Consider the following 24,867-nt stretch of genomic DNA (forward strand, 5'->3'; position numbering starts at 1 on the left):
AGACTACGGCGAAATTCTGAATTTCTCCACTGCTTCCTATGAGCGGCTACCATTTCCTCTCGCGGGGCGCTGCTTAAAAATGGCTTCTCTCATGTGAACCCGGAAGTTCCATATCCAGACAGCGAGATGGCTTACTAAATTTTCGTGGCTCTCTGATCAGCTTGACACAATCAAATCACCGCGCGGGTTTCAGGTCCCATCAGCTGGCCATTTGGCCGGAAGAGCGCATGCGCAGGAGCACAACCGAGCGCTCAGCATTCCAAATACGTAGTATACGCCCGGTTAACCTCATTTGCTGTCCAGTTGCGTCATCGTGGCTGCTTCACACATGTGGTTTATACAGTACATTTGTGTACGTATCTGCTTGGTACATTGATGAACATTTATTATATAGAATCATAGAGTTGTTGGAAGAGACCACAAGGGCCACCCAGTCCAATCTCCCCCCCCCCTCCGCCAAGCAGGAAACACTATCAAAGCATTCCTGACATATGGCTGTCAAGCCTCTGCTTAAAGACCTCCAAAGGAGCCTCCACCACACTCCTTGGCAGCAAATCCCACTGTCGAACAGCTCTTACTGTCAGGAAATTCTTCCTAATGTATATGTAAGACCTTGATTTTTTTCCAGCCAAAACCAATGGTACCCAAATGAAATCAGGGCCAAAGTTTCTACCACTGGAAGACTTAGCCTATAATTTCTCTTCAAGAAAATTCTGTCAACAGTGTCCAAAAAGCTGCCAGCACTACTAGCCCAGGAAAAGCTCAAGCTGTTAGCTGCAGTTGACAGAGCTGATGGTCAAGACACCCACGGGACAGTTCTTCAAAACAAAAATTTGCCCTCAAAATAAGAGTATGACAAAAACAGAAGTAAAATTAAGTCTATGCACAAGAGCATATGGCCACTTGACGAAAAGCTTGCCATGTTCCATCTCAGCATGTGTTGTGAAAGAAAAAAGGAGGTTGTGCTCTGGTTTTGGCGGATGATTAGGCCCTAGCCTAGATAAAAATTGGCTACAAGCACACCCACAGCAATAATGCTGCTCCTGATGTAAAAACTGGGGTTTGGCTTTTGCTGCCCAATTCCTCATGGGGCTCTTCAGTCCCTCAAGTCTGTGATTGGTCAGAGAAGAATGGATGGAGGCAGGATCCAGTGGAAAACAAGGTGGATATTTTTCTGTTGCAACAGTTCCCTCCCCTCCTTCCAAGGAGGGAGACCCTGAACAAAAGTGTGCAGGAACCTTTAAAGGTTTTTGACATTGTCCAAAGAACACCCCAAAATCATACATCTATCCAGCATAGGAAGCTGGTCTACAGCAGAAATCCTTTCTGCCAGGATACCCGATAATGGTTGCTGATTGCATTACCTGGCCATTCTCTTGTGGTTAATACTTTTAGTTCCTGAATCCAGGTCACAGGCTCACCCTATTCACACAAAAATATGCTGTTAAAACAGGATTTGTAAGCCCCATTTGCCTCCCTTATATCAGAGGAATATTTGAGGTCATCGAGAGTCAAAATGGCTTCAGGGTTGCTCTCCTGTACTATTTCAGACATATGGTTTATAGATATTTGTGCATTTATAAATATTTATTCTATATTGGAGACCTTAAAATTCTTAAAACACTCTGTCAGAGATGCAGATGCGGCTACTCTAGAGTAACGACTCCTCACAGCATTGTCCTTTTAGGCTTTTATTAAGTGCTGATTATTTACAGTATACAGTATACATGTTGTCAGTCAGGTGTCAGTACCTCCGAATGGAGGTTGGCGTGTTTTCTTCCAGCAAAGAAGTTTGGGAAGACCTAATCTCCTCCCACGTTTCTTGCGTAATTCCGGGGTCGGCGGGATCGGCCTTCCCCCCTTGCTCCCCCCTTCCTGTCCCACCTTGTGCATGGGCTCCGCTACCTTGCCGGAGCCTCGGTCACCACTTCCTGAGTCTCTGCTTGAGGCGGAACTCTCCCTGCTTTCCCCAGCGCTTGTCGATGAGCTGGTACTTAAGATGGGAGGGACCTCCCGGTATCCCCTGTCCCTCACACTCCTTTGTCCATTAAAAGCCAGTGCTTAGTGTGTGAGAGATGGTACTCAATCGTACGAAGTGCCACAATTTTTTTGTCCATGGCACCTGTTCTGGCACCCACAGCATTTTTATCAAGCTATGAATGCTGGCACCTCATTTTTCAGCAAACGAAATCACCAAACAATGTATTTGCTGCTTGAACTTTGAAGCACCTCTAGCTCATTCTGTTAGAAGTGTTATGCTAGCTCTTAAAGGCAGAGTAGGGCTTTTGGGGGGGGGCAGGGTGAGAAAAGAAAGTGTTAACGTCAAAGCTAGCTGCCCTACTAAGGCAGCTCTCCACCACTGCCTATATAGCGACTGTCAGGTTCTCTCCATGATTTCAGATGGGGGGTCTTTTCCCCAGCCCTACTTGGAGATGCCAGGGATTGAACCAGTAATGAGCAACAACTATCAACCATAATATTTGGACTCTACATGTGAGATCCTGGGCTCAAATGGCTGAGCACACCACCTGCTGAACTGTAGACATGTAGCTGGCTGTTGGAAACAGTGAAGCACTGGAACAGAAGGAAATCTACGGTAGTTTGGTAGAATAAGGCAAACCTTATTCTCTTCAAAGCCCATAGTTGTCAAGCGATACATTTCCAAATAGGTTTTTGTACCTCTGCAGAGCGCCCCATCCTATCTCCAGAAACACATTCACTGTGACCTTGCTGTTGCATAAGGAACCACAATTGTATGTCAAAGCACCTTTATTTCTCTTTAGGAAGTCCGTTTTGGCTCTGGGTCCCTTCTTTCAAGGTGCTTCATGCCTGAACTGATGCAGGTAGCCAGCGAAAAGAGGGATGGATAAATATTCTGTCTTGAACCCAAGCCGTTGTTCCAAACAAACCAGCATCACATTTGACAGCTAAAGTTTCAAAGAGGATCAGATATATGGAAGACTCACACTTTTAGCCATGATAGCTTTGTTTTACCACAGCTGTCAAGAGGTAGCGTGCCTCTAAGTGCCTCAACTTCTCACCTTACAGCAACTTGCAAAAAAGGAACAGGCAGCATGGGAAAATTGCTTGGCTGAGAAATCATCCTTGCAGCATTTCCATTTTTTAAAGGGAGAAGCAGCCTGGATAGCTCAGTGTGCTGCTGCCAATGCCACGGCTGCAGGTTCAATCCCCGTATGGGACAGCTGCATATTCCTGCACTGCAGGGTGTTGAACTAGATGACCCTCAGGGTCCCTCTCCAAAAAACTTTACAATTCCAATTCTCAGTGGGAGAGCTACAGTCCATCTATTGGAACACAGGAAGTCGTACTGAGTCAGACCACGGGACCATCAAGCTCGATATTGTCGACGCTGACTGGCAGTGGGTCTTCAGGGGTTCCAGCAGAGATCTCTCTCAACCCCCCTTGGAGATGTAGGCAATTGAACCTGGGACTTTCTACACGCAAAGCAGATGCTCCTCCGCTGAGCTGTGGCCCTTCTGATGGAAGGTAGGCATTTCAGGATCAGAGCAAAAACAGGGCACTATGAAGAATGCTCCTAAGGACATGTGCTGAAGGACACAGTGGACATTATTGCCCGGAAAGCATGCCCAAAAATTGCAGCCTGAATTGATGGTAGGGAGAGTTTGAGGGTATGAAGTTGTTACAACACAGGTGGCTAACTTACACCGAATCAGACTACTGGGCAGTCTAGCTCAGTATTGTACACTGCCTGACAGCACTTTCCCCGGGTTTGAAAGAGGATCTTCCTTCTCCCAGACTTTGACTGAACTTGGGACCTTTGGTGTACAAAGCATGAGTTCTGCTACTAAAACAGGTATGAGTTGTCCCAAACAGATATGCTACCTCTTAGGAAGTGTGGGGGGGGGCACTGTCTAGATCCTAAGTCTTTACTTGGACTTCACATGACTCTTTACTTGCAAGGACGAAGTCACTGCCACCACCATGCCCCCAACCCTGGTGAGAAAGAGAGAGAAAGACACACCAGACAACACAGATGCACGTTCCAATTCTCAGGAAGATTTTTATGCAATTGATACAACAGCATGGAGGAGTAGGATGGGGGGTAGAATTGGTTTTTTTCTCTCCCGTGTGTGTGTGTATGTGTGCATTTTGTTCCTTTTATTAAAAAATGAAAGAAAAAAAGGAGAAATCCAGCTACAGGAAGCTCTACCTTCTCTTCCCCCCACAGCCCCTTGCCACCCCACCCCCCCATAAACCCACCCTCCGTGACTCGACTCCCCCACAAGTTCAACCCCACAGCCTCGGCCATATTACACAAGACATATTACATATTTATAAATATAAACCCCACCCACATGGAGACAGGGGGACGGAGAGAAAGGGGGAGGCCCCACCCTCTTTTCGCATTTATGTTACAGCACAGGAACCTGGGGTGGGAGGGAGGGAGGGAAGGGCAGGAGAGAAATGGAACAGGCTGTGGGGGGAGAGCCAAAAGGGAGTGGGGCAGGGGGAGAAGAGGAGCTGCTAACTATACCCAGATCGTCTCGACTAGACACAGGGCCCCCGCTGTGGTCTTGCTGCCCAGGCAGATCAAGACTGCAGCTCACAAGAACAGTTTCACAATGGATACCAAATGCCGGCAGGGCTCGCCAACCAAACCAACAGCCATATTTTTTTTTTAAAAAAGAAAAACAGTAAGCCACGCAAGGAGAGCGGTTGCCTAACCGGACCTTCCCGGGCTGGAAGGAACCTCTTGTTTTTTGCCCTTCCCGCAAGCCACGTGTGTGTCGGAACGAGGGAGAACCCAACTGGCCTGTCCCTGGGCCTGCCAAATTCAACATTGAGGAGACGGCTAAGTCCCAGCCAACTGGACCCTGTTTTGCGTCCTGCCCATTTGTGGGCACGAAAAATGCTCAGTCGTCGCCCTCCTCATCGCCGTCCTCGCTGGAGTCGGAGTTGGCCGGCATCATGGGGTCGTCGTCGAGCAAGGAGAAGTCCCGCTCCGAGCTGGCGTAGCCCTGAGACAAGTCGTCCATCTCGTCTTCCTCGTCGTCGTCGTCCACGGGCTGCGGGTGGCCCAGGTGCAAGGCACCTGTGGCGTAGCCGGGGTGGCCCAAGCCGGGGTGAAGCAGGGCTGCGGCAGCGGAGGAAGAGGCGGCAGAGGCTGAGGCGGCAGTCGAAAAGGGCATGTACTGTAAGGGAGAGCCGTGTGCCGTGCTGGCCTGGAAGTGGGCATGGTGCAAGGAGAGGGGCCCCGCGGCGCCCAGCTGGACCCGTCCGGCACCCATCAGAGCCATCATGTTGGAAAACTCCATGGGGGTCTGGCGGCCCCGCTTCTGGGCACTCTCGGCCCCAACTGGTCCGGGAAGGAGGCGGTTCATGGTGGGATCGGGCAGGAAGCTCTAGGGAGAAGGAAAAGAGAACACTGCGTTGCAGGGAGGTGGACTAGGGGGGCTTTTGCCTCCCTTCCAACTCCACAGTTCTATGATTCTATGTTCTAGAATCTTCACAGTTCTATGATTGGAGGAAAAAATCTAGTAGGCCTTCCCTCCCATCTTTATTGTCTGCCTCAAATTGTCTTCATGTGTGCCATTTGTAGGGCATACAGATCACCAGGGAGAATGCAAAATTTCTCATAAAACCATAAAGGAAAACTGTGAAGGGCGTGAGTTTCTTCAGCTGCCATTTTTAACAGCAAATAAAAATCAAGACTCAAAACTGAGAGTACAGGGAAGCTCAATTTTAAGTGACCGTGTTTCAAGAGATCAATCGTTATCTCTCTGGACTATATGTTGGCCTCATATTATTACCGAACGGCTATAGAAAGAAACCAGAAGCCTTTTTTGCTAGCTATAATAGGACAGGAAATTCCAGATAATGCAAAAAAATCTCTTCCTTTACGCGAGAGAAGCAGCAAGGCTATTATATGCTAAAATGTGGAAAGAAAGGGCAAATGTGGAAAGAAAGGGCAATGAATAGAGTATGCTGAACTTGCCATTATGGCGGCCAAAGAAATACAGAAAGTCAGTGATAAGTGAGTGAGAACAACTAGAAAGGTATTTAAAACAGAGTGGTATAAATATAAATATAAATCTACAAGCAGGGATTGATTTATGAGCACTATCAAACAAAACATAGAGTTAAGAATAGAGGGGGAAAGGGGGAATTCCAAGGAGTTGTAGCAAACCAAGAGGGTAAGGTAGGATGTCAAGGAAAGATAGGTTGGGAAGTCCATGAATAATCAGAGAGGAGAGGATGAATGTATGAAAACAAGTCTAATCAAATGTGACCAAAAACTGCATGCATGCATGCACAAATAAATAATATAGAAAGGAGTTTAATTCACCCATACACATTTGTTTTTGGCTCTTGCAAGTGCAGTATGACAGTGTCTTGCATGAGGGTCAGGTTCAGGGGGTAGTGCATATACACAAAACTGTGTATACTCACACCTATATAAGCAACCTTACCTTCCTGGAGTTCTGCGCCGAGCGGGCACTGCCCCCCAAGCATTCCAGAGTATCTCTGGTAAGCAAGGTGGAGAGCTTAAAAGCTACTTCCACGCCTGTGCAAAAAGTGCTTTTAAGCTCGCCGCCTTCTGTGGCATTTGTGTGATTTCAACTGCATAAACATGCCCAAGTTGCGATTGCACCGCATATGCCGAAAGCTTCGCGAATCAGCAACTTGTTTTGCTTGGCTCAAGAAGCTGGCTGGGCAACTGCAAAGAGCGAAAGGGAACGCCTGCGGTCTAATCACCTTCTTGCCGTTAGCAGAGATGCTGGCTGCCTGCATCCGCTCCAGACCCATCAGGCAGGCCGGCTCTATCGGAACAGGCTTGGGAAAGCGAGGCCACCTGTGCTTCCGCCGTTCCTCCATGTACTGGCGAGAGGCAAAGAGAGATAAGAGTTAGTCGCTGTCCCGTGGTGCAAGGGTGGACCATGTGTCTCTGAACCCTAGAGATCCAGAAAAGGTTTGTTGCAGTTGTTTTGTACAAAATCAGGCTCTCTTCTACAAATTGCTATCAGAAATAGGGCATCGTAATCTGTACTAGGATCCCCTATGCTGACAGGAAGCAATAATCCAGAGGCAGAGAGAGCACAAATTACTTGGATCAACAGGGAAATCTCGAGGAGTTCAAATCCATGATCATCGGGACAGTCTTAACGTCTCAACCTAGCTAAAAAAGGTCGCCGTGAGGATAAAATGGGAGCGAGGGAGAGAGCAGCCACTTGTGCTACCCTGAGATTATTAGAAGATATAAATGATAATACAGTCGTACCTTGGAAGCCAAACGCCTTGCAAGTCAAACATTTTGGCTCCCAAACACCACAAACCTGGAAGCGAATGTTCCGGTTTGCGAACTTTCTTTAGAAGCTGAACGTCTGACGTGGCTAACCGGAAGTTGCGCCTTGGTTATCAAACGTTTTGGAAGTCGAACTGACTTCCGGAACGGATTCCGTTTGGCTTCCAAGGTACAACTGTAATAAGTGAGTAAATATCCCAGCCAAGGAAACAGGAAATGGACATCCCAGATGTTGACTTGGGGACCTGGCACCCGAAGGTGGAATGAAAAGGTTTTCGAGAAGGTTAACATCCAAGGAGGCCTACCTAGGGCCATAGTTCAGCTGCAAAGCAAAAGGTGCCAGCTTCAATCCTCGGTATCCCCAGGTAGGGCTGGGAGAAACTCCTGTCTGAAACCCTGGAGAGCTGCTGCCAGTCAGTGTAGACAATGCTGAATGAGATGGAGCAAGGGTCTGGACCTGGTAAAAGGCAGAAGCTTGCTATGTTCCTGGAGTTCTTAGTGCTATCATTTGGGCACCGGCTTTTAAGAACTGTTAATGAAAGCATTCTTTCATTGATGAAAATCCTCTTTGATTTTACCATGTATTTAAAATACCTACTGCTATTGAACTTGTTGCTTTTATCAATGGTACTTTTTGTTTCTTACCACTGCCATGCCGCTCTTGGGGACAGAAATCTATGTTGAGTGTGGAACAAATGGGAACATAGGAAGCTGCCTTTTACCAGGGACCACTGGGTTCCTCCAGTTCAGTACTATCCATACTAATTGGCAGCGGCTGCCCAGGATTTCAAGACAGGGGAGCTCTCTACCTGGAAATGCTGGGGCCTGAACCTGAGACTTCTGTATGCAAGGCAGATGCCCTCCCACTCAGCTAGGGGGCCCCTCCCTTGTTCACTGGGGCAGGGAACATGCAGGTCTGAAAAGCCCGGAAGCAGGAGAGGAGGTGGGTCTGCAAACACTCACCGCCAAAAAGCGAGGGTCGACAGCGTACTCTGGGTGGGCCTGCAGCCACACCTCAAGGTCAGCTCGCCGGGGGGCTGCGTCACCCACTAACAGCTTCCCGTCCGTCTTGTTCACCACAGGGATACGGGCCTCGAGGTCGATATCGGGGCCTCTCAGTGCCTCCAGACACTGCAGCTCCAGCTGAGACCCGAGAGAGATGGTAAGACAGGAATGAAAAAGGGAGGTTGCCCCACCAAAGCATTTCCCTCCACTCCCCGTGCTCTGGACTGCAGAGGCTCCCATCTCTTACCTCCACCATCTTCTTGCTGCTCTTCTTCTGAGTGAGAGCGGGACGGTCGCGCATAGTGCCGTTGGGGACCAGCTTGTGCTTCTGGAAGGTCAGCTTGATTCCCTCTTCCTAGGGACAGCACGAGAGGTTAGGCCAAGGATGGTGAAATGCTTTTGACCAAAGGGCGGCACTTGCGATGGGGGCAGGGATGGGACTACAGGTGAAACTCGGAAAATTAGAATATCGGCAGAAAGTGCATTTATTTCAGTAATGCAACTTTTTATTTTAATTTTAATTTTTATAAATGCTTTCTTTTGGAAATCCCACAGTAATAAAACAAATAGTTACAATAATATAAAAATAATCAAAAATAAACATTGCTATTACATTTCATTAATTACATTCCATTTATAATTGACCCTCCTAATGACAAATAATTACAATTACAACAAATAAAGGCTTGACATATCTTGCTTTGCATGTCATGCATCTATCTCATATATTGGTTTCAACTTTTAAGCTGCATTACTGAAATAAATGCACTTTTCGACGATATTCTAATTTTCCGAGTTTCACCTGTAAATCTGCTTTAAGGAAAAGGGAGGCAGGCAACGACAACCTCATAGCTTACTCTTACTGCAGACTGCCTCCTCCATCCCTATCTCCTGGCCAATTGTGGGAAGGATCCTGATGCTTCTTATACTTTGCGACTGTAATCTTACTAATGCGTTTCAACGTAGCCTGTAAGCAACCTTGTAAGAACTGGGATCCCTGTATGAGACAGCTGTATATTCCAGCATTGCAGGGGGTTGGACTAGATGAGCCCCAGGGTCCCTTCCAACTCTTTAATTCTTTGATTACAGGAAGTACTTCCACCCACCAGTCAAAATCCCCATCTACACTGAGCCTCAACAGAAAGCAAGGCTATTTCTCCCTTGCTTTCTCCGCTGATGCTTCCCTAAAATGGAGTACCTTTGAGCATTAGATCAGAGGGAATTGACACACCTCCCCAAAAATATTAAGTATGAAGAAAACCGGCCATTTCAGTCTCGTATATTGTGAAATCAACCATAAAAACCCCTCCTGCGTTTGTCATATCCGGACTGCAAAGGAGGGCTTGGCTACATCTTCAGTCTTGGCAAAACCCCTGGGAAGAGACTGAAAATAGCTCCTTTTTCAAGCGGAAAACTAAGGCGAAAATAGCATGAAGTCCAAGGCAGAGACCAGGGCAATAGCAAGGCCTGCTTCCCTAAAGGAGCTTCCCCAACCGGGTGCCCTCCCAGATGCTGCTGAAAAGCAACTCCCACCAGGTCACAGAGAATGGGAGTTGTTGTAGACCAGTGTTTCCCAAACTTGCTGTTGTTGGACTACAACTCCCATCATCCCTAGCTAGCAAGACCAATGGTCAAGGATGGTGGGAATTGTAGTCCCAAAACAGCTGTAGACCAGTTTAGGAAACACCGCTGTAGACCAACATCTGGAGAGCACTAGGTTGGCAAAGCATCTCTGTTTACCTTTTTTTTTTAAAAAAAAATCCAATTTCAATATTTCACTTCTCTTTCATTCCACTGACCCTTAACCAAGTTTTTTTTTTTTTTAAGGCTGTACAACGGAGGTGCCTCAGTGCAAAAAAGCAAAATTGCTTCATCCATCTCCGGACCAAAGCCTCGGCTCTGCTCGGGGGAGATTCGGTATTAGCATGGCAAGTCGTCACAGGCAAACCTCCCTGGCATATGTCGCCAGCCTGAACATCAGGGGGACGGACAATGACTGCTCTGCCACCATCAGCCTGGCTGTCACTCACATCTTTGATCTGCACGGTAAACTCCTTCTCTTGCCCGCTGTGCCGGAGGCGGGTGAAGGAGGCGGCCCCTTCTTCCTGCGACGCCAGGGGGCAGATGTGGGGGATGGGAGAGCTGGTGTACTCCCCGTGTAGGCGTGGGAGGCCTTCTCCCTGCATGAGGCAGGATCCCACCTGGCCCTGCTGTGCTGTCGGCCATTTCCCAGAGAGCACGGCTTGACATACCAAGTCGATGCGGTTGATGAGCACTCGGTCCTGGCAGAAGGAAGAGAACAAGAGGCCGTTAGTACTGACCACAGAGACCCAACTAGGCAGAGCACATCCTCCAGGTTCACTTTGGCACTCCTCCATCTGGAAACTGGGTCATCCCAAACCCCCTCCCTTCCCCTTTTGGGGGGGACAGAAGCCCATTTCTTATTACTGAGCTGTATTTTCTTATTGTGCCTCGTTGCTGATCTTCGCAATCCGCTCTGGGATCAGTCTGTGGATAATTATTTCTTACAGGAACTATGCAAGTATCGGTTTCTTTCACAACCTTAGAGCAGCTTCTGGAGAATGGCAGATTATTAGGCACTGGCAGACTTGGGAGGGCTGTGTACGAGCCGTGCTGAAAGGAACCAAATCTGCTTAGCCGGGGATAGAATTTGAGAAACTGGGGTGCCACCACTAAGAAGGCCCCTCTCTCTTGTAACCAGTTGCTGCATCTCAGACTCAGGTTCACGAAACAAAGGTTTTAAAAAGAGGTCTGCTGACTGGGGGCCCCCAATGCAATGCCAAACAAACACGGGCTTTAAGTGAAAACTAGGCCTTTGTTGCTACAAGTGGAAACAGAGACAGTTTCCTAAAAAATGAGAAGACAACTGCAATATGGTACAAATAAGCAACACTCTTGTACAATTCTGCGCTACATATGTGATTACTACTGGCCAATCATATGGTCACAAGATTGCATTCTATAGCAGTTACAACGCACTTCAACAAATCTAAGCCAATTAGCAATCTTTTCATTCCTCTGAATTGCGCTCCCCAACTTTCTCATTTTAATAATATATTACCGAACTTAAGGACAATGAAGAATAATTCTTTAGTAAGCATAGTTACAGGTAGGTAGCCGTGTTAGTCTGATGTAGTCGAAACAAACAAACAAAAAATTCCCCCCTCCAGTAGCACCTTAGAGACCAACTAAGTTTGTCATTGGTATGACCTTTTGTGTGCATGCACACTTCTTCAGATTTTCTTTAGTAAGCATGCATTCATCAACATCTTCATTCATTAGCTGTCTACATTGTTCAGTCCACCCTTATTCAATAGTTTAAGATTAAATGTAACTGCAATGCCTAGCTGATTTCTTGCATTCCTCCAGGGCGCCAGAGTCCTGGTTGCTATGGTTATTATCTTTAAACTGAGTGTTTCCCGCCCCCCACTGGGAAGGGTTAGTGCAAGTTCACACAGTTATACTAAGATAAAAACAACCGAGAAAATAGAGTCTTCGAGAAAATGCCACTTTTGAGTTTTCTCCTTCACATGGACAAGCTGGGACAGAGGCAGGTGTTCCTTTTGGTACCCTGACCCTAAGTCGTGTAGGGCAGGTGTGGGGAAACTTTGGCCTGCCAGATGTTGCTGAACTACACTCTCTGGGCCACTAGCCATGCTTGTTGGGGCAGAGTTGTAGTTTAGCAACATCTGGGAGGATGAAAGGTTCCCCACTCCTGGCATAAGGTTTTAAAAAGACAAATACCAGTGCTTTGAACTGGTAACCACTGAAAAAGATGTGCGAGCATTCAGTTAAGACACTTTTCCACTGACTGGTCCACTTCCAATAGCCTAAAAAACGACACGGCAACGGCCGTGACCGGATAGTTCAGTTGGTTAGAGTGTGGTGCTGGTAACACCAAGGTTGCAGGTTCAATCCCCACGAGGGACAGTGACATATTCTTGCATTTCAGGGGGTTGGACTAGCCTTCTTACCCTATGCTAGTTCCTACATCCCCTCAACTCCCCCCCCCACTCTGATTTCTTCAGCCGGGCAAGCAGGAAAACGTTGCTAGAGTCCAAAAAAGACACATTCCAGCCAGGGAAAATACACTTAAAAGAGGATGTGAGCTGGGGAAGAGTCCCCACGGGCCAGAGAAGAGGGGCCTGGAGTCCTGTACAGCTTGGCTTTTCGGCCTGAGATTCCCCCATCCGTAGGCCCTGGACCCCTGGCGATCCAATTCGGGATGCACTTAGTTGGAGTTTGCCCCCCACTCCAGCACAACTTACAGAGCCACAAACCACCTCCCTCTGCTCAATCTGTTACCTTTGGCCACTCGTGGGCCCGCTGGCGCTCCTGTAACAGCAGGTCAGAGGCGCTGGGCTGCGGAGAGTTGCCCTCGTGGGAGGTGGGCAGAGAGAGAAGCGACGACTCTTCCTCCTCAAACAGTTTCCCGCCGCAAGAGGCCTCTTCGCCTGGCAGGGAAGAAGACCGGGAGGGAGGGGGAGAAAGAGCCTGAGAGGGGCCGCCATGGAGAAACACATAGTGAAAACGGGCAGAGATGTCAACATACACAAAACCTGATTGTTGTTGTTTTGTGCTGCCTGAAGATGGGGACACTTTTTACCTAGAGGAGATGGTGCAATAGCTGGAATGAAAATGCATGGGGCCACCGCCTAGCAAGGCATGCCATTTTAGGGGGATAAACGCAACCTTTGCAAATTTCCTTAGCGAGGGGTCTTTCAAATATGTTTTGGGGTGTGGGGAATTCAAATGCTATTATTTTTGTGACCGGACAACATTTAGCTTGGTATGCCTGCATTTGATGAAGAAGCACATAAAACTGCTTTTGGAAAACCAAAGAATGTTAATTTGACCTTCTGAAGATCTCAGGTGGTAATAAAAATAATTTTAATAATGTAACTGTGAGTTACATTATTGGCAATCATTTATAATGATTCACACACACTTTACTTTCCAAGCAAAACTAAATTACCTTCATTTAACCAAAATATCTTTTGAATTCCCGAGTTGTGTTTCCCAATTTTTAGCACCCCTCGTTTTGGAAATTTGAGGGTAGAAAATTCCGACACGCCGTAACGCCCTAGGAAGGACGCGTGCAGGGCGACTGTGGTGTGCAATCGTTTCTGAAAGGGCATGGGTCTGAGCGCAAACAAGAAGTCACCTTTGCTGGTCTGAGTCTGTGCCTAAACAGGAGACCACTTGGGACCCTTCTGTACACCCATCTTGATTTCCACAATGGAAGAACAGGTGGGGATTTACATCTTCCAGCGGAAAGGTCAGAGGAGAAAAGGGGAGGTGGGAAGAGTGTAAGGGGTGGGGGAAGAAAACCCCTTGGGAAAATTCCTCACCGTCGCTATCATCCGAGCACCCCGAAGTAGAAGAGCAAGACGAAGAAGCGGAGATCTTGCTGAGGTCCAGCTCCGAGTCAGAGTCGTCCACCGATTCAACTTTAATGGGGAGGGCTGTGGGCTGTTGTCGCGGAGTGGGGAGCTCATGCAAGGGCGGCGGCAAGAGCAGGGGGGCAGGAGGAGCGGCCGCTGTCACCACGGCAGCCCCGGGAAGAGGCAGCCCCAAAGCCTGCGGCGGGGGAGGCGGCGGCGGCAGCGTCCCTGTGCTCCCCGCCCGACTGTGCATGTGGTTGAGTCGAGCGGCCAAGAAGGAGAAGTCCGGGTCCTGCATGATGGTGGCGTCGGTCTGGCTGAGGCCGTGGCGGGCCACGCCACGCAGCAACTCTCCGTCGTGGCGCCCGCATTGCCACCAGGGAGGCATCTCGGGGCCCGGGGGCTGGCAGAGGGCGAGGCGCTCTTCCAAGAGCGGGTGGCACAGGACCTGTTCCCGCAAGCGCCGCAGGAGGTCAATGCGGTACAGAGTACGCGAAGCCCTCTCCTCCGTGATGGGCTCAATGAACAGCGTCGGGTCTGGAGACTCTGGGGAGGGAGAAGGCGGAAGGACGTATTGCTTACCAAGAGCGAAACACATGGATGGATGCTCCCTCCGGCTCATGCTAAAGTAGGGATTACATTGCTTCCTTTTATGGTACTGTATTAATTTATTCTTTCAATATCTCTATAGGTATGGCATACATGTGCTAAGAAACCAAGGTAATTCAACGCTTTTGTTCGACCCACCTTGTAATTCAAGACACTGCCATTTACTGCTGTCTTTTCTTTTCCAAATACAGTCAGACCTTGAAAGTCGAATCCGTTCTGGAAGTCTATTCAACTTCCAAAGCATTCGGAAACCAAAGTGCAGCTTCCGGTTGGCTGCAGGAGCGTCCTGCAGCCAATCGGAAGCCGAGCCGGATGTTTGGCTTCTGAAAAATCGCTCGAAAACTGCAATACTCACTGCGTGTTTCGATCGTTTGGGAGCCAAGGCGTTTGAGATCCAAGGTATGACTGTATGTGAAATCTCCAAAAGGGAAAGGAGGGGTGGTCAGCTGAGTCCAGGGAGCAGCAAGCCAGAAGGGCCTGCAGCTCAGCGGGAGAGCATCTGCCTCACATGCAGAAAGCCCCAGGTTCAATCACTAGCTTCTCCAGGTAGGGCTGCAGGTGTCCCCCCCGTCTTAAATTCTAGGGAGCCAGGCCACTGAGTACCAGCAATACTGATCTGGTGGTGTAAGGCAATTTTCAATGTTGCTATGGAAGCCCTGGTTGGGGGCAGAGGTGGGTAGACAACACAAACAGGCAAGGACTAAGACTTGGATATATTATTTGAAGGAACTGAAAGGAAGAAGAGAAGACCTCGCCATCCACAGAAACAACTGCACATTCCTGTAGGCCAAGAGATGGCAAGGCAGGCACATCCAGCTCTAATGGGACCAGCCACTCTACATCTCAACCTTGTGCCCTCCAGGCACTCCAACTCCCATCAGCCTCAGCCAGCTTGGTCAATAGACAGGGGTGCTGGGAGTTGTAGCTCAGCACCGTGTAATGGGGGGGGGGTAGGACTGGATTCCTCCCGTTACTAACCATCGCTTGCTGCGGGAGGCAGCCGGCACACTTGCCGGCACATGGCCACGAAGCCGTGGAAATACTTGGCGAGGCTCTCGTCCGTCTTCTTCTCCAGCCGGGCCATGGCCCGGAAGCGGCCCCAGTGGAAGCGCATGGTGTCTGGGTCGTACTCCACCCCGAACGTGGAGACAACGCGGTAAAAGTCGGACTGCTCTCGGCGTGTCCACCTTTGGAGGAGAGGCAGGGTTGGGGAAGAGCAAACCCGTTAGATGTTTCAGTAGGAGAACCTCCAACCTAACCGATCCTGAGTCTCTACCCCCCTCCTAAACCAATGGCTGGCTGCTGCAGGGGCAGGGCTAAGCAACCACTTCCTGGTTCACCAGTCAGGAAGATCAGACCACACTAACAGGTACCAGGGACAGGTGTCCCCTCCCCCCCCAATAAAAACTTCCCAGTGGTGATCCCACATTTTTCGAACTCCCACTGGGAGTTCCATTCTGTCCTCATCCTCTCCCCATTTTGACAAAGGGCACTGAAAAAGTCTCTCTTTTCTAGTATTTTACTGAATATTCTTTTTATTAATAATACCTGCTGGTTTTCAACAGTTCATCCTAGTGCATGATTAAGTTTTTAAAAAATTTTTTTTTAAAAGTGGATTTGGTGTTTTTAAAACTTTTTTATTGTTTTATGTCTTGTTCTTGTTGCTTTGGAAGGATTTTCGCCCTTAAAAATAGGATAGAAAGTAATGGGTTATAGCCAAGGTTAATCCTACTCAGAGTTGACCAATTAAAATTAATGGATGTGACTGACTTACATTCAGTAGGTCTACTCATGAGTAGGGTTTCCCTGGTTACAACCCCAAGGTATACTACCTAATTCAGATTTTTATTCTTTTCTCATATGCAAATCCATCCAACCATGCAACCAACAAAGTGACTCTCTTGATTAGTGGACTAACGGGGTAACCCTAAACATGCTTATTCAGAAGCAAGTCCCAACCAACTCAATGGAACCTACTCCTTCATATATGTGATGATGATGATGACGACAACTAGAATTTATATACTGCCCTATACCTGGGGGTTTCAGGGCAGTTCACAGAATAAAATCAAGATATAAAACCACAAAATACATAATAAAAATAAAAACAACAACCAAATAGCCCCCCCCCCAAAAAAACATTTTTAAAGGGCATAGGACGTTAATCTTATCAACCAAAGGCCTGGTTAAAAAGGAATGTTTTTGCCTGGCACCTAAAGGTGTATAATAAACCTTGGCAATGAACCTTAAGATTTTCTTAATTGGGTGGCAGTCCTACTAAACAGAATGTGCCCATCATCTCCATAAAATAACAGTACACCTGTTACGGGGCCCTGAGCATTTGCGGCCACAGAACTGGGGGTCACCTCAGCCCAGGCTACTGTGAAGACATGCCCCTTGGCGGCCTCGCAGCCAAGCCCAGAGCGTTTACCTCTGTTGCTTCTCTCGCCGCACCATCTCCTTCAGCTTGAATGCGGCCTCACAGCGCCGGCGCCGCCGGTCCCCTCGTTCTGCCGCCTCCATCTTCAGCTGCTCGCGTTTGTAGCTCCGCTGGAAGGCGGTGATCAGTCTCCGCAAGCGAGCCGTGATGGCCGAGGCTGGGGGCCAGAACAGGTTCCCCGGCTGACCTGAAGGGAAGGCGCAAGCTGCGTCACGGCAATTCCTGTCCCCCTTGGCACCACAGCCAACACACAGCGAGTACCCCACCTACCACCCCAAAAGCATTGTTTCCATCGCCTCCTTTGACAAGCACTTTCAGCCAACAAGTATTTACCTTCTTCACCGTCCACCACAGATACTTCCTCATCCATCATCATCAGTGGGTCACCCTGCAGCCAAGAGATTGGTGTCAGATATAAGGGCAATTATTCTGACTAGAGACTCCAACCATAGAGGGGCCACATCCAGAATATACCACCAAAATGAAAGAGAGCCCCCCTCTCCTTTCAGAAAAAAAATCCCCTTTAAAAAAATCAAGCTCCTAATACACATTCTTGGTGGCCTTCCATCAACAGGCAATATCTGTTTCATTTTAATGTCTGACCTACTGAGCTGATTTGTTTGGTATGTGCTATTCTGCATTCTAACAATGATTTCTAATTTAATTTTGCTGCCATTTTTACCTGCTCATATCTGATTTTGTTGTCACATGCTTATTTGTTTGTAATATTTTAAAATCTATAGAATATATATGGAGGGGAATAGATTTCTTTTTAATTTTTTTTTTAAGTATGTGGGCACATCGAGATTTTTGAACACCAACACCATTGGTCATTCCTCTCCTCCCCGAAGGAGAAGAAAGTAAACCCAGTAATGCACTTCCTTTTTCAAAAGGACCCAGTAGAGTTAATTTGAGCCTTGAAAAGCACATAGAGCTGAAAGAGGAAGTGGGGCAGAGTATCACTCTTCCCACTTCCCCTCTGGGAGAAAAAGGCAGCCACCATCACCAGCTTATGACTAACGGGGCTGCAGAGGTCAGAGCCTTTGCGAGAAGCTGGGAACCAGGTGAAGGGGGCGACATGGAGCAATGTTTGTGGCTCCCGTACTGGGCTGGCTCAGGATCTCACCTCATCATCCGGCTCCTTGGCGGGGCCTCCCACTGGTTTGTACTCCGGGTCCTCGCAGTCCTTATCGAAATCGACCCTGCCAGCAAAAGAGGGGAGAGAACTGGTTCGTCATTTCCGCTTCAATCTCGGCTCTCTCCCAATCCCCTTCATACAGACACACCTCAGGTCTTCCTGCGAGAAGCAAGCTGAACTCACTGGCACCCGGTGCCTCGGTATTAGCATGGCAAGTCATCATAGGTGTGTGCCTCTTCAGCCCCCCGCCCCCGCACCAGCTACTCACCCCTCTCCCACATCCAGGCGATGCTCGGCGGCGATGGCCTTGTCGTCAGGGCGACCAGCCTTCTCCAGGAAGCAGAGCGCAGGATCCGCTCGCATGGTGTTGTACTTCTCATAGCCTGAAGGGGGTGCCAGAGGGATGAGAGATTTCAGGGTTTGCCTGCACGCAATCTCAGAGAAGATCCACGGACCTCAAGATTCAATACTGTCATCTCTATTTAATCATATTAAATACTTTAAACGTGCAATGATTTTGATGGGTCTCCTCCAAGTACCACTAATGTTGTGAGTTACCCGTATATTTCATATGATCACAGAATCGAAGAGTTAGATGGGAACCAAACGTTCAACTCCCTACCCAACCTATCGGTTCTCAGGTCATGCAGCATTTGCTCGTCACTCCATAAACAATGAATTACTTTCCCTTGGTATAATAGGGTTTATGTTTTCTAACCTTGTCTTGTTTAACCATCATGCCTACGCTATGAACAGTTCCAGCCGCTACCTTCCATTCATTCAGATACCTGTGGTTTATTTATTTTGGTGTTATTTTATGTCTGTTTGGTTGTGAATGGACTATGTTTATTGTCAGCAGAATCTTGTATAACCTTCTTTTTTGAAAATTAATAAAAATGAAAAACAAATGCCACACACCAACATTGCAAGGAAGGACGTGGCCTATAGAATTTTAATGGAGGGGGCGAGAATGCTGGGGATTAACCTGCTATCAGGCAAGACACGGAACAGGAAGGGCTGTAGCCGAACTGTAGAGCATAATCCTAACCCGAACATCTAAATAAATGAGGGCTATAGTTTAGTGGCAGAGCATCTGTTCAATTCCTGGCATCTCCAGGTAGGGCTGTTTCAACCATACATATCCAGATGAACCTATCGTCTTGACAAGGCAGCCTTCATATGCTACTGTGAGCACAGCTCAAAACAGGTTGTGACCTCAGATTCCTTCCCGAGAATGGTACTGCATCAGCACCTAGTAAAGGTAAAGGGACCCTTGACCATTAGGTCCAGTCGTGACCGACTCTGGGGTTGTGGCACTCATCTCGCGTTATTGGCCGAGGGAGCCGGCGTATAGCTTCCAGGTCATGTGGCCAGCATGACTAAGCTGCTTCTGGCGAACCAGAGCAGCACACGGAAACGCCATTTACCTTCCTGACGGAGTGGTACCTATTTATCTACTTGCACTTTGACATGCTTTTGAACTGCTAGGTTGGCAGGAGCTGGGACCAAACAATGGGAGCTCACCCCGTCACGGGGATTCGAACCGCCGACCTTCTGGATCGGCAAGCCCTAGGCTCTGTGGTTTAACGCACAGCGCCAGCCACGTCCCGCATCAGCACCTACCATGTTTGAAAACCCCAAGGAGCAAAGACTTGTCAGCTTCTGTATCCCACCAGGCTGTGGGGACCTCTGCTTGGTCCACCAGTGGGAACCACATGTCGATTTCACTGCAGGTTCAAACGACATTTGGGAAGGGGGAGCAGCAAAGGCAGGAGGGAAGAGGAAGAGAAAAAACACGAGAGAGAAAAAACAAAGCGTCAGAGGCAGCCGAGTTCACAAAAGATTAATGTTCTATAGGAACAGATGCAACTACAAGTTCATAGAAGAAGAAGAAGAGTTTGGATTTGATATCCCGCTTTATCACTACCCGAAGGAGTCTCAAAGCGGCTAACATCCTCCTTTCCCTTCCTCCCCCACAACAAACACTCTGTGAGGTGGGTGGGGCTGAGAGACTTCAGAGAAGTGTGACTAGCCCAAGGTCACCCAGCAGCTGCATGTGGAGGAGCGGAGACGCAAACCCGGTTCCCCAGATTACAAGTCTACCGCTCTTAACCACACTACACCACACTATGTTTGGCACATAGAATACTATTTTAGGTACACCACACTAGAGAACAGGAAGAGGTGTGGATGTGATCAGTCCTGGAATAGTGAACATAAAAGCACTGGCTTTAAGAGGGATGTTACATTTTGTTTTTACAGGTAAATTCATGGAGGGTAAGGCTATCAGTAGCTATCACAATGGGAATCACAAGAGGAGAGAGTGCTGTTGCACTCAGTTTCTTGCTTGTGGGCTTCCCATGAGGGGCTGGGAGAATGAGATGCTGTACCATATGGCCATGGGTTCAAGCCTCAAGTTGGACAAAAGATTCCTGCATTGGAGGGGGTTGGACTAGACGACCCTTGGGGCCCCTCTTCGAGCTCTACAATTCTATTCTTCTTCATATCTGCTTACACCCCTATCAGTAAACAAGGGTGCTAGAAAGCCACAGCTCTCATTTCTGGGATGAGTTTCAGCCATGAAACTCACTAGGGGATCATCTTTCAGCCTGACCTACCTTGCAGAGCTGTTGTGTGGGGATAAGCACAGTTGGGGAAGACACATGCAGGCTACTCTAAAAGCTGCTTAAGAGGAAAGGCAGGGTTAAACCCCCCTCCCCAAAATGCAACTTATAAATAAGTAAATGAAATATTACCTGGAAATAGTGCCTGCCAAAACTTTCTCGGCTTGGTCCCCGATCACCTCCTGGCGCAGGTAATACAGCATACGGACACGTAGGAGAACCCTGGGGAGAAAACAAGGACTTTAAGCTGGGGAAAGATGGAGGAAAGAACTGTGCACCCTGTGCTAGCTATACCTGACAATATCCAAGCCTCTGCCCTTGCTATCCCTCTCCTACGGAACTGGAAGAGGACAGTGATAATCTTTTTTTGTTGTTCCAGTCTGAACACATATGGATTGCAGTCTGGTGGCGGGGAGGAGGAATACACATGCTAAAGATTGGAGAAAAATTGTAAGCTATCTAATTTGACATTTTTCTTTCTGCAGGTAGGAAAGGGAAAAAAACCAGAAGATAAAGGCAATGGGGACAGCTCTACCACTAATACTCATTCAATTTATTCATCACCTTCCTCAAAAAGAGTCTGAAAGTGCCTTACAGAGCCATCAAAGTATACCAAACTCACATACAAAAATGAAAGCAAGGAAGAAATACAATATAGCGGAACTATTTACTAAACACACTCATAAAACCAATATTAAAAAAAACCTGCACTCACACGATTAAAAGATGGACACTGCAAACAGGGTGGAAATTAACAATCACAAGTCTGGGGAAACAGGAATGTCTTAGGCTGCCACCTAAAAGCTGATTGCGGTGGCACCAGGTGCATTTTCCCTAGAGGGGAACAACCCCTGAGAAACCACGTCATGTTACCACTGTCCACTCCAACTTAGATCTACAGTCGTACCTTGGATCCCAAATGCCCTGGAACTCGGGTGTTTTGGCTGCCGAACGCTGCAAACCCAGAAGTGAGTGTTCTGGTTTGCAAACGTTCTTTTGGAAGCCGAACGCACAATGGCGCTTTTGATTGGCTGCAGGAGCTTCCTGCAGCCAATCAGAAGCCGCGATTTGCTTTTCGAACGTTTTGGAAGCCGAACGGACTTCCAGAACAGATTCTGTTCGAATTCCAAGGTACGACTGTACACAACTGTGTTTTTTGGGATGGACTGCAGCCGGTCCCCGTCCTGAGAAACCAAGCTGTTCGCAAAGCTATAGCTTTGGAGATGGCAGTAAAGTACCCGCAACTATTTCTCTACCACAGTGGTGCTGTGAAGGGGCTTCTCTCTATTCCGAACAAAGAGTTGGAATGGGGTTGAGAGTTAAAGTGGGGGGAGGGACCTGCTCTTGCTAGCTGTGTCAAAACAAGATCCCTTCACATCCCACCCCATCCTTACTTGTTGCATTGGTGCTTGAGGTGCTTCTTGTAGCCCTCATCCTGGAAGAGGGTGTCGGGGTTGTACTTGCGGATCCACTCGGCTTTCTGGACGTCGAAAGTGGTCTGGGACTTGACCTTCTTCCCTTTGCGGCCTCGTGGGACTGGGATGGACAGGCCTGCCCGAGGAACAGGAAGTGAGCTCAGAGCAGGGGCATGGCTCTCTAGGTATAACATGGAACCAGTGCAATAGGGATTAGGGTCACCCCAGATTTTCCATTGTATCTCGTACTCAAACATTTTAAAAAGAACCCATACACAGCTACCCAAGCAGGAGCTTACGAGGCCGCAAAACCAAAACGTATACTTCTCCCAGCCTCCCGCAAAGCCACCCACATTCCCCTTTCCCCATCTTGAATTTGCCAACATGCTTGAATATGCTCCCCCCCTCCTCCCGCACACAAACAACCCACATCCTGTGATACCCCAGCAGCAACATAAAATGGCAGGCCCAGCTTGGCCAAGGCCTTCGCGACAACGAGAGGAAGGGCTCGGGGATACGGCGCGACCCCAAACGGACGGCAAGAGAGAGAAATTAAGGGAGCTCCCCCCGCTTACCGGAGTGGTTCTGAAGTTCCTTGGCTTTGCCGTTCTCAACCGGGCTGATGAGATCCCAGATGAACCCCTTGATATTCTCGTCGCCCCGGTAGTGCATCAAGCAGTAGACGAGGATGGCCCTGCAGATGGTCTCCACGTCCCGTTCAGACATGCGCCGCTTGAACCGTCCATGCGACAGGATCTCCCGCCAGCGTCCCCAGCTGCCGGGGGAAATTGGCAAAGTCAGAGCTGTTCCCTTGTTTTGTCTTTTGTCAAGACAAAGGATGAGCAAGTAAAATCCTCCATGTTACATTGGGTGATAGATATTGGTCATAATATACCCCTTGGAAGCATGGGAACGATTGTGGAATATGGATATAAAATTTACAGCAATTTACAGTCTAAGAGGAAATTATATGAAAATGATATAATCGATAGTATCTAACACCGAGTAAACTGGCAAAAATGTATAAATCTAAATAAAATAAGTGTTGGAAATGTAAAGAGAAAGAAGGTTCTTTTTATCATATGTGGTGGTCTTGTAGGAAGGTTAAAGCTTACTGGGAAATGATATATAATGAAATGAAAAGGATGTTTAAAATAGCCTTTATTCTCTCCCCCCCACCCCAAAGCTTTTCTTTTGGGAATTATAGCGATAGAACTACCTAAAATGTATAGAAACTTATTCATGTATGCTACTACAGCAGCAAGAATGCTACTTGTCCAAAAGTGGAAAGAAGCAGAAGTTCCAGCAAAGGAAGATTGCATACAGAAATTTGTGGAATACGCTGCAATAGAGAAACTTACCAGAAGAAAAAGAAATCAAGATAATAAACTTTTTATAAAAGAATGGAAATGGTTTATTGAATATTTACAGATAAATTGTAAACAGCCAAGATCATTGGCAGGATTATTGTAATAACCTGCAGTTTTATAAATAAATGATCAAATTAAGTTCCTTTGGATATGCAGAGGATATTAAAAATAAATTGAAGGAACCGCAGAAAGAGGGGGAAAGAAGTCAAGTTTTGAAAGTGAAATGTATAAACTTGAAAAGTATAAATAAAATTAGAAAAACTGGGAAAAGGGGGGGTTCCCTTGCTTGCTAGGAACCGCAAACCTACGCATGCTGACCTGAGATCAAATCCTGTAGAACCCAGCAGCAATTACTCCTGAGTAAGCATACAGAGAATTGCCCTGTATTGTCTCTAAACTGGTCATTGCTTCTAAAGTGGATTTATAAAAGAGTCCACCTGCCCCGCAAGCCCCAGAAACACCTTGCCCATATGCTGGCGAGTTTTCACAAAACAAAACAAAATCTTCCCCGTGCCACATACCCATAGACTAGCAGTTGTTTCTCCACCTGGAAGCAATCCGTGCGCCCGTAGGAATGGTGGAGCGGGTGGTGGTGGCGGTCGTGGCGCCGCGAGCGCGGCCGGTCATCGTCGTCACTCTCCAGATCGGAGAACTCCACCAGGTCGTCGTCCTTCAGGGTGCTGAAGTGTCGCGTCTGCTTGCGAACACGGGGGGTGTCAATCACCAGGTTGTTCTGCGGAGGGGAGAGAGGAGGAGGCCTTAGTTTGGTCTGCCAAAGCACCAACCCTAACCACGAGGCAATTCCCAGATGTAAAACCCTGTGAAGGCTGGACCGCCTTCTTTTATTGTGGATGAGGCAGGGAACATTCATTTCGTTACACCTGCTCAACAGCCAACGCTAATGTCTCCCACTCTTATCTCGAAGCTATTTATGCCTTTTCATCAGAAAGGCACCTGGCCAATTTGGTTGCCGATAAATATTGCTGCAGACCTTTGTGAGAGCATGGTCTTTCCAACGAGTGGCTCCGGTCCAGGTTTGTAAATTGTCTTCCTTTAAATGTTGTGAGGATCCTACACCCTTTTAAAATGTGGTTTTTGGGGGGTGGGGGTGGGGGGGTTATTGGGTTGTTGTTTTTATTTTGCTTATGCATTTTATGGTTTTATATTTTGATTTTATTCCGTGAACCGCCCTGAGACTTCCAGGTTTGGGTGTTATATAAATAATAATAATAATAATTTTAGACAGACTGAGGGTTGGGGAAGGAACTACAACTCACTTTTTTTTAAAAAAGAGAACATCATGCTTCAGAATGTGAAGTGCCTTGTGAAGTCCTCATGTTACTAATGCAGCCAATCAAAGCCTGAATTAACGATGGGGGCAGTCTCTTTCCCCTCCTAAGCCCATTCCTCAACACACCTTGCTGTTGAGCATATCCAGGTCCAAGTCTGCCTTCTTGGCCCACTTCTGCCAGAAGTTGGGGTCGTCCAAGGCGATGTCCGTCCTGTTCTCTGAGGCCACAAAGCTCGCCTGGGAGAGGAGAATATATATATTTTAAAAAACATTTTTTTATTTCTT

The 24,867-nt window shown here is 47.8% G+C and overlaps 1 protein-coding gene and 2 non-coding genes across 6 annotated transcripts in view; all 3 read right to left on the reverse strand.

Annotated features, from left to right (window-relative positions):
• Window positions 1–1,758: 1,758 nt before the first annotated feature.
• The window catches only part of CHD8 (chromodomain helicase DNA binding protein 8), a 65,256-nt gene continuing 42,147 nt past the window's right edge, over window positions 1,759–24,867 (reverse strand). For 3 of the 4 annotated variants that reach the window (XM_060281830.1, XM_035134708.2, XM_035134709.2), the window contains exons 21-38: window positions 24,709–24,819; window positions 23,813–24,024; window positions 22,497–22,696; window positions 21,901–22,102; window positions 20,639–20,728; window positions 19,506–19,609; window positions 18,151–18,265; window positions 17,871–17,946; window positions 17,078–17,132; window positions 16,736–16,931; window positions 15,283–15,491; window positions 13,663–14,241; window positions 12,617–12,765; window positions 10,321–10,572; window positions 8,538–8,645; window positions 8,249–8,428; window positions 6,739–6,861; window positions 1,760–5,384 (exon numbers count right to left, since the gene is read on the reverse strand). In XM_060281830.1, coding sequence (XP_060137813.1) covers window positions 4,896–5,384; window positions 6,739–6,861; window positions 8,249–8,428; window positions 8,538–8,645; window positions 10,321–10,572; window positions 12,617–12,765; window positions 13,663–14,241; window positions 15,283–15,491; window positions 16,736–16,931; window positions 17,078–17,132; window positions 17,871–17,946; window positions 18,151–18,265; window positions 19,506–19,609; window positions 20,639–20,728; window positions 21,901–22,102; window positions 22,497–22,696; window positions 23,813–24,024; window positions 24,709–24,819 — 3,450 coding nt within the window. In that variant the 3' untranslated portion in view covers window positions 1,760–4,895. Of the gene's footprint in view, window positions 5,385–6,738; window positions 6,862–8,248; window positions 8,429–8,537; window positions 8,646–10,320; window positions 10,573–12,616; window positions 12,766–13,662; window positions 14,242–15,282; window positions 15,492–16,735; window positions 16,932–17,077; window positions 17,133–17,870; window positions 17,947–18,150; window positions 18,266–19,505; window positions 19,610–20,638; window positions 20,729–21,900; window positions 22,103–22,496; window positions 22,697–23,812; window positions 24,025–24,708; window positions 24,820–24,867 lie in introns of all 4 variants that reach the window. The other variant, XM_035134710.2, reaches the window with a different exon arrangement.
• LOC118095938 (small nucleolar RNA U6-53/MBII-28) lies at window positions 10,132–10,235 on the reverse strand. Its single transcript, XR_004693851.2, has one exon. It is a non-coding gene; the product is annotated as a small nucleolar RNA U6-53/MBII-28 (small nucleolar RNA).
• On the reverse strand, window positions 18,027–18,110 carry LOC118095937 (small nucleolar RNA U6-53/MBII-28). Its single transcript, XR_004693850.1, has one exon. It is a non-coding gene; the product is annotated as a small nucleolar RNA U6-53/MBII-28 (small nucleolar RNA).

The sequence above is a fragment of the Zootoca vivipara genome, chromosome 13 (genome assembly GCF_963506605.1).
Source record: "Zootoca vivipara chromosome 13, rZooViv1.1, whole genome shotgun sequence".
Classification (NCBI taxonomy): Eukaryota; Metazoa; Chordata; class Lepidosauria; order Squamata; family Lacertidae; genus Zootoca; species Zootoca vivipara.